General features: G+C 44.6%; 1 protein-coding gene across 1 annotated transcript; it reads left to right on the top strand.

Annotated features, from left to right (window-relative positions):
• The first annotated feature begins 258 nt into the window (after window positions 1-258).
• On the top strand, window positions 259-8,627 carry LOC133440642 (lysosomal thioesterase PPT2-like). Its single transcript, XM_061717964.1, has 8 exons — window positions 259-498; window positions 1,740-1,893; window positions 3,796-3,891; window positions 3,989-4,096; window positions 4,212-4,295; window positions 4,378-4,462; window positions 6,730-6,784; window positions 8,484-8,627. The coding sequence occupies exons 1-8, from the start codon at window positions 259-261 to the stop codon at window positions 8,625-8,627; spliced, it is 966 nt and encodes a 321-aa protein (XP_061573948.1).
• Window positions 8,628-9,640: the final 1,013 nt, after the last annotated feature.

Genomic DNA, 9,640 nt, shown 5'->3' with positions numbered 1-9,640 from the left:
GTGTGTGTGTGTGTGTGTGTGTGTGTGTGAGAGAGAGAGAGATAGAGAGAGTGTGTACGTGTGGTTGAATGTGTGTTGCTTGCTTGTTCTGCTCGCCCACCACTTCTTATCTCCCGAGAAGAACAAGAAGAACAAGAGGAACACAAGTAAGAAGAAAAGGAAGAAGAAGAGGAAGAGGAAGAGGAGTCCCGTTCATATATCCCCAGCAGCCCTGGTGAGGCCTCAGACCTGCTCCGGCTCTCCGCGGCCCCTGAGGACATGAGGACTCCGCGCATGCGCCGGGGCTCTGCAGCGCCGCTGGTGCTGATGCTGCCGCTGCTGCTGCTGCTGGTCGCGACCCTGTCGGACGCCTACAAGGCCGTCTACATCGTGCACGGACTCTTTAACCAACCCAGCCACCTGTCCAAGCTGAAAGGGTTCATACAGGCGGTAAGACCTCCGTTCATAGAGAATGAGAAGGAGAAATCAGAGGAAACTCACTTTTATGCGTCTTGTTCAGTGAAATAAAAAAAAGTTTAAAAAAAAACCTAGTTCTTGAAAATGATTTATAACAACAACTTATTCTAGATCAAATTGTAAAGACTGATGGATAGAATGACACTGAATAATTTTGTGAATTTTAAACAATGTTTATGCGATGTCACACTTTTATCCACAACAGAGTTGATACTGAAGACTCGTAAACTACATTCTCATCCATCATTTCTACTTCTGTTTGAGGCTGTTAGCTGTCCATGATGGGCTTGAACAAGACCCAAGTCTTTGAGTTTGATATTCTACACTGAATAAATATTGGATTTGAAGGTTTTTTGTCATTTTTAGTGCTAATTCTCATTATCTTGGTGGGTGTCTTGTATGCATTTCCTAAAACTTACAATATGTCCATATGTTGTATTTTTTTTTTTATTTATTTTTAGTCCTAATTTTCATTGTTTTTTTTACACAAAATATTTTGGTGTAAGTCCTTAAACCTCAAGACAATATGTTCATATATGGCACTATTGTATATCTTTGTTTTAACGTAATTTAAACACAATCTTGAATGTAATTCATCATCAACAGACACCGATCTGGTTCCTACAACTGAAGTGATTTTACATTCATTTATCTTCATTTTGCTAACATTTGACTTTCCAACAATATAACAGAACTAAAAAGAATTAAAAAAACAGGTTTTGCTTTTTATGTTGTCATTGTGTTTAGAATCAGAATCAGACTTTAATGACAGGGTTTGAATACATCAAACAGGGAATTTGACTTCGGATACACCGTCGGCGACATGATGTTTATAATGCGCCTGTTTTCCCAAGGATGACACTGGGATAGAGGAGGAAAAAAAGGCATCTTCACACTGTGTATAAATATGCAGTGTCAAGGTGCAAAAAACACCTCAGCACATAAAGCAACATCGTCACGAAGACTTGCATGTGGGTATGGGGGGGGGGTGTTGGTGTTATCAGACGGCCCGGTACAGTTCAGTTTAGGTTTTATCATGTTGCATTTTGGGAAGCAATTAAAGCTTCTTTTTTTTTAAATAAAACCAAACAAACTATTTTAGCTTTGCTTAACACTTCACCAGCGGCCAACATCCCAGTTGAGCTCAATGGGAAAGTTGTTTGTGAAGTTGCCCCCCAGTGGTCATTGGCGGAACTGCAGCCCCCCCATCTCCCAGAGTTCTCCAGGTTCCCCGATGTCGTCTGTGATTGACATGAACGATGTGGTGGTGTGTTTGGGTCCAGGTGCATCCCGGTACCAAGGTGGTGGTGATGGATCTGTTCAACAACATGGACAGCCTGGAGCCCATGTGGGTGCAGGTCAGAGGTTTCGCAAAGGTCATCGTAAACCTCATGGCAAAGTTCCCCAGCGGTGCGCACCTGATCTGCTTCTCTCAGGGTAACCGACCAGCACCCACCCAACAGATTCATGGGGGAAACGAGGACCAGCGGGGGATTCAAACCCCCGTCGGGTACCAAACACAGCCTGCTAGAGGCGACGTGTGAGCGCGGACACGCCCACCTTACGTCAATCACTTAGCTTACGCTAACCTATGATGCTAATTAATATTACTTTACATTCAATCTAAATAAATCTGTGAAAACATGATTCAACGAGTTGCAGCCGGAGCTGGGAACTCGTAGAGCTCCACCGGGATCCCTCCACCCGCTGCGTGTAGCATATATGGTTAGCCGCTAGCAGTATTACTGCCTGAAATGCCGCTTGTGAAGGCAGACGTGCACGTGGAATGATGCTGAAATGATCAACGATGCAGGAGAGCTGTTGCAACAGGACCTGCCATTTAAAATAGTGGTTAATAACCGCTGTGGTCAGCCGACGCTCGGTTAGCACGAGCTACATGGTCTCAGCTAAGCGTTGTCCTCAGACCTTCCAGACCCACAACCAGTCCCAATGGTCCGATAGTGAATATAACCGCACGATAAAATGTGTTTTTATTTTAAAAATGTGACTGTGCTCTGTGAGGACTTTTCATTCGCTGGACAGCTGTGGTGGCTACCGATCAAAAGTCCCAATTAAACCATTGGGACCCCCCCCCCCCCCCCCAAGTACAGTAGTTATGGAGGTAAATGTTTTAAGACGAGGCACGTTTGGAGCCGCCCCCTAGTGGTCAACGGAGAAACTGCAACTTTTTATGTTCTTGCTTAGACTCAACGCAGGAATGTCAGCATTTACTGGAAACCTCCAGTCAAACCAACTCGCAACCCATAATTTCAGAGCCCCCGTGTAAATGCTGACTGGGCGGGGCTTACTAACGAGGGGGAGGGGCTAACAAACGCAAGTCATTTAAATTCTTCCTGTCATTGACACCTGCTGCCATAAACATATATACGTAGACGCCTCATGACATGATGGAACCATGGATCTATAATATTAACTGGATGGTACAACGAAAATGGCCGCCCATTCATTTCAGTGCAATTTTCTTACCCAGCGCATACGCCGAAATGAGTTCCTGACTTCTGGGTCAGGGGCCCATAGAGTATGCGCAGTTGAGTCACCTCCCATGAGGCTCTGGGGCACTTTTTAGTGGCACTTTTCCACTAGTCTCGGCTCAGCCCGGCTCGGCTCGACGCGGCTCCACCCGTGTGTTTTTCCACAGCCAGGGGAGAAGCGGGCAGGTTGGGGTGAATCTGCTGTGACGTACTCGATTGCGCAACGCCTTTGTTTGTGTCGGCGCTGATGAGAAATCAGCTGGAGCCGGGAGCAGCTGAGAAAAAAACAGCCCGTCTACATCGCTTTTTTAATTTTTTCTCGACAGCTCCCAGGTTTATGAACATCTGCACCTCATAGTTGGATCACCAAACAGACGTTTTTGCTGTATAATAAAATCGCCGCGAGCCGCGAGTCGCCTCGCGCTGAATCCCGCTTCCTGATTCAAACGTTTGACGGCCCCGCCCCCCGACCAATCGGTGGCGAGGAGGGTGGTGACCTCAGAAATAGTCCCGGCTCAGCCCGCTTATAGAACCTCGCTCGAATGGTTACAGAAAAAGGTATCGGCTTGGAGCGGTTCTACCCGTCTCAGCCCTAATGCAAAAGCGCAATATGTCTATGCCTGCTGCCCCCTAGTGGCTGCAGGGGATATATGCATCTCTGCAGTCTTCATTTTCTTTTTAAAAGACTTATAAACACATTTTGAATTACAATAATAATAATAATAATAATAATAATAATAATAATAATAATAATAATAATAATAATAATAATAATAATATATTGCCATCATTTATTGTATCTTGTGGTCTCATTCTCAATTTTTTGTCTCCTTTTTTTTTTGTAAAGGTGGTCTTATCTGTCGAGGAGTTCTCTCCATACTCCCAAATCACAATGTGCAGAACTTCATCGCGCTGTCATCGCCGATGGCAGGGCAGTACGGAGGTCAGGAACCCCTGCGTGGCATTTACAACTTCAGTGTGATGGAGAATATCTGCATCGTATAACTGAGCTTTATACGATGCTTAACCTTTGCTCGTAGTGCCAGGGGACGTGGAGCAGTTTATCCCCGTGGACAGAAAGAGGGATGTGGAGAAGATCTGCTACAGCCCGGTCGGACAGGAGTTGTCCATCTGCAACTACTGGAAAGGTAAGAACCAGGGTGGACGGGACATTCATGGCCCGTCCGGGGCCCATCCGGGGCCTCGTCTGGGGCCGTACGTCCCCTCTGGAGCGACACGACCTCAGACATATTTGCTCCGCAGATCCTCACCACATAGATAAATACCTGAAGAGCAACAACTTTCTGCCGCTGCTGGATGGTGAACAACCCCACAGAAAAATGAAAGGTAGGGAAGGTACCTGTCATCTTTTGATTTTTTTTGTTTGTTTTAGTTTAGTCTAAAACACATTTGCACTTCCCTTCCGCAGAGTGGAGAAGGAACTTCCTGCGCATCAAGAAGCTGGTGCTGATCGGAGGCCCGAATGACGGCACCATCACTCCCTGGCAGTCCAGGTTTCACCTTCCTTTGAAGTTTCACAGAATTAAACATGATAAAAAGCTTTATTCATTCAAGTTTATAAAGTTTATAAATTCAATTTATATTCACTTTATTCAAGTTATGCAAATGAGAGACCCTTCATCAGTAGTTAACGTAACATGTTGTTCTTTGATTAAATATGGTAGATATCCAAGGATTTTCTTCTGTTTAAATGTATTCTGGTCCAGAAATTAAGGGAGCACAAGATATTCGTAGTATACCATCAAAGTAGTTCAATCAATCAATCAATATAACTTTATTTATAAAGCACTTTTCATACATTGTATGTAGCACAAAGTGCTTTACATGTTTAAAAATTTTACAATTTATAAAACAGGGCCCAAACCATTTTGGTAAAAAAAAAGTTTAGATAGAACTTAAATAGGAGATAAAATGATATTTATTAAAAGCAAGACTAAAAATGTGGGTTTTTAGCCTTTAAAAAAAAAAGGCAAAAAAAGTTCTAGGTCAGTGTCGGCCTGGACGTCTTACAAAAAGAGTTAAACCATTTCTTCATGTTTATTTAGCATCTTGCTGTTAAACTGTTGTTTCCCTTCTGAGTAAATGGTCTTTATAGGCTTGAAAGGAGTTAAGAGAGAATATGCACCTTGTTGTCCTCTTCCTGTAAAACACACTAGTTTTTCACCAGTAAAGAGAAACGTCTGTAAGCATGAACTCTTAACTGCAGCTCGACCTTTGATGCCATATCTCATTCAAGGTTGATTTATTAAACAAATCCCATGTTTTCTCTGGATAACGTCCATCATCGACCTCCCTCACTTCCTCCACGAACTGTTCCTCCGAGGTGGCGTCATGATCTATCTCCTCAGCATCTCAAGGGTCACGAGTCCGTTCAGATGTTCAGAACGTCCCGGAAACAAACTGATACGTGCTTCCATCCACCCAAGCAGCCCAAAACAAGTGATAAAAACACGCTTTTTTAAGGATCACTCAAGTGAAACCTTTAACCGTGTCTCTACCTCCACCTCCACTCGCTCCTGGAACTCAGGAAATGAGCTACTAGATAACTTCCACTCTCACAAAGGTGAATGTGAAAAAATCTTTGTGGAGAAACGTCCCGCTAGTGAGAAGTGAAAAAAGGGGGTGTTGAAAAACCGAACAGAGGTTGCCAAAGGACTCCAGGTTCACTACGATATCTATAAAGAGATATAATTGCACAGATATACAGTAATCTCCAACGGAGGAACGCAGGGGAATCCTCGTGTTTGTTGCTGTCGACCGTAGCCAACGTCTTTACTGAGGAAATCCAGAAGTCAGTGCATCAACATCGAGTCTCCAATTAAAACTAGTCTGGATAAAACAAAACAATTTTACCCAATCTACAAAACCTGGAGGATATTACGGATCAGCTGCACTCATCCTCCAGTTGTCTGGATATTTTACCAACAACATATTTCAAGAAATGTTTACCCGTCATAGCATCTGATCTCATTCAGATAGTAACCTCATCCCTTTTTTAAGGTGTTTTCCTCCAGACCTTGGAGACCTTGGAGACCTTGGATACCTTGGATACCTCGGAGACCTTGAAGACAGCCGTCATCAAACTACTGCTGAAAAAGAAGAATCTGCACAAGTTGCTAATGCTAAATTACAGACCCATCTGGTTATTGAAAAAGCTCTTTTAACAGTTAAAAACCTTATTAACTCCGATCAACCTCTATGACGTCTTCCAGTCCTTTATCTCTCCTCACCACAGCACTGAGACCACCCTTGTCAAGGTGTTCAATGACATCAACATAAATACCGACTGTGGAAGAACCACAGTGCTGGTACTATTTAACCTCAGCGCAGCATTAAGTATATTACTAAAGGGATTGGAGTTCCCCAAGGTTCCATCCTAGGACCTCTCCTATTTAACATCTACAAGCTTCCGCTAGCTCAGATAATAATAAACACGATAAGTTACCATAAATACGCAGATGACACACAACTTTACATTACAATGTCAACAGGAGGAAATGAGCCATACATGCATTGAGTAGACGGATGGAACAGATCAGTTAGTGGATGTGACATAATTCTCTTCAGTTGAACACAAACAACACTGAAGTCATTGTTTTAGGATCAAAACAAGAGTGATTAAGAGTCAGCAGACAGCTTCAGCTATTACAGCTACAAACCACTGAGGAGACCTGAAATACCGACCTTCAGAGAGTGGTTTCAGGGAATTGAAGACCTCTTTACCGGACTGATTGTTTCCTGTTTTCTGTTTTCTTCACAGCTTCTTTGGCTTCTACAACAAAAATGAAAGAATCGTAGACATGAGGCATCAGCAGGTGAGTGGCAAAGTGGACACTTGAGTCAGTCGTAATCAGAACTTTATGACGTGTTCAGGTGGTTTTGGTTCATGTTTCTGCACATTTTGGGAGCTGAGGTCTCACGTTCAGCTGCTGTGTTTGACCGTAACGCAAGACCAACACAGCATTAGACTTGTATTAGATACTGATGTAAACAACCATAAACTTCTGTGAATGCTTAAGTATTCAAATACAATGTGAGGCCATCGGTCCAAAAGTCCAAAGAGATGGGTAGAGTTGAGGGTCCCTCCGACTGGAATCGATTCTCAGCCCTGTGATACCCCTTTTCCACAAAACCGGTTCCAGAGCTGGTTCTGGGCCAGTGCTGAGTTTGGAACTGGGCTTTCTGTTTCCACCAACAAAGAACTGGCTCCGGGCCAGAAGAACCAGTTCCAAGGTAGCACCAACTCTTTGCTGGGTTCGAGGAAAGAACCGCTTACCTAAGCGGAGGGGGTGTTATTAAGTTATTAAGACCAATGGCAATAGCAAGAATGGGAAACAGAGACTGTAGCAATCTCGTGCTACTGGGGGTCGACCGACAGGGAAAGAGGACACCGGGTTTCGTGGAGAAATTCTTAAACTTTATTTTCACCAAGACGTGTATCGGTGCTCAGCAGCTCTTTTTCCTCCCTGTAGAGCCCCTTGCTGGTGTGCAGCCGCTCTTTAAGTAGCCAGGCAGGATGGAGAGGTTGATTGGACACAGGTGTGCCCAATCAGCTGAGTGGCTGCTCCCCTGCAGAACACGCCCAATCCTCCACCCTGCCACAGAGACATTTTCAAATAAGAATGAATCTGGATGCAGCAAAGCATCATGGGTCTGAGGAGGAGACAACCTGTCTTTTAGAGATGTGTCCACGGAGGAGCTACGTGGGCCAAGTCCTATTAGAGCAAATACCTTGTTGTTGCTTCAACTTTCACGCAAACACAGCGACGTAACTGACATTTGCAGCGACGTAATGACGTGGCTCCCCTCAGCACTGAGCTATGGAAAAACAAACTGGTTCTCAGCTGGTTTGCAAGTTGAATGAGTTGTGACCCAGGACTAGCACTGGCCCAGAACCAGTCCTGGAACCAGTTTGGTGGAAAAGGGGTATGACTAAAGGCTGAGTTATGCTTCTGCGTCAAAATGGCACCGTGCCTACGGCGTCTGGTTTTCGTCGACGCAGAGGACACGCCGTCACCTGCGCCGTCACTGACGTGCACCTCCCGAAAATTGTAACTACGCGTCGAGGAGACGCCAACCACACGCAGACCGAGAGGGCTGTGATTGGTTCGTTTGAAAGCGAAGCATTTCCGGTTTCCGGTTTGAAGCAGCAGTGAACTTCCAGGGCTCTTTTCTTCGTTTATATGTGATTTTTTTTGTTTTGTTTTTTTGCACAATAGTTGTCCTTATTTCTTTGATTTACTGTGACGGGAAAAAGTCGGATAAACCATTCAGAAAAAGATCGCTAACTAGCGGTCGCGGGGGGTACTGCACCGCGACCAAATGGAGTGACGGAGAACTCTGAAGGGTTCAGCACGGCGTCACGGCTGCGGCGTGTGCTCTGCGTTGGTGTGACGCAGAAGCATAACATAGCCTTAAGCTGTGACTCCTTTTGCACCTTATCATTGCCATTGTTTTTTTTTTTTATATTAAATCTAAAACGCTTGTACCTCTCTTCCTCTCGCCCTCTGAAAGTTTTACAGGAACGATGCATTTGGTCTGAAGACGCTGGACGCTCGTGGTGATATCGTCATGTGCAATATCGCATGGAGGAAGCACAGCGACTGGACCAACACCTATCCAGTGTTCATGGCCTGCATAGAGAGGTGGCTCACGTAAAAGAGAAACAGAAAAAACAGCTCTTGACGCAAGACGGCAACCAATAATACTGATCCAAGACGGCATCATTCCTGTTTGTGTAGAAGAAAGAGGCTGTGCTCATCTGAGCCTGCATGCAAAGCAGGGTTCAGCCTGTGTAAAGGACCTGGAATTGACCTATCGATAAGCCCGGCCCCCCTTAGTAACTATTGCCAACTCGCTGTTTACAATTTTTTTACACTTGCGACCTAAGTTTTGGAAACAAAAGGACCGCCCTCTGTGGAGGAGCCTTCCAATGGGGCTCAAATATGTCATGGAGGGACATGCTCAGGCCTCGGTAGATCTGAGCAGGTCCCCTTATAACTCCACCTAACTTCTGATCTGCTATTAGCTACCTAGCAATAGCTCAGAAACTCATTTTAGAGCGAGCTAGCGAACTCATCCGAGGTAAAAGCGGTATCGCTACATGATGACTGTATGGACTTAAGGTTAAAAGCTTTATTGAGAGTTCTGTGGAACCTGTGGAACCACTACTCAATGGGGTTGTTTGCGTTTGGGGTCCAGGTCTTACCAATAGGTCAATTAAAACTTTTGTTTGTTTACTTATTGCTGTTTTTGTTTCACTGTCTAATAACTCCACAAGATGTTGCGGTTAGGAGTGGGGCTAGGGTTAGGGTTAGGGGTGGGGCTAGGGTTACCTTCCTGCCTGACTTGAAAATGACAAAGAAGAAGTAGTAGCAGGAAAAAGAAAGAAGGGAATACTCCTTATTATGTCACCTACTAAACCTACACCTATTACGGCTAATTATTTAACCAGCTTACATTCACTGTGGTCACATTCACCCGCTAAAGTCCTACTGAAGGTGCTCAAGTGGCTAAAGTGGCAGCTTTAGCTTTAGCCAGCTCTTAAGGAATCTACTTGTAAGAAATCCCATTAAAAGAAAATGGGAGCACCGGCCAAAGCAAACTGAAAGGCTGATGCTAGTAGCTAGAATTAGCTAGTAGCTGACGCTAGCTAGTGGCTGACGCTAGCT

The sequence above is a fragment of the Cololabis saira genome, chromosome 3 (assembly GCF_033807715.1).
Source record: "Cololabis saira isolate AMF1-May2022 chromosome 3, fColSai1.1, whole genome shotgun sequence".
Taxonomy (NCBI): Eukaryota; Metazoa; Chordata; class Actinopteri; order Beloniformes; family Belonidae; genus Cololabis; species Cololabis saira.
This window is presented reverse-complemented; position numbering and strand designations above follow the sequence as displayed.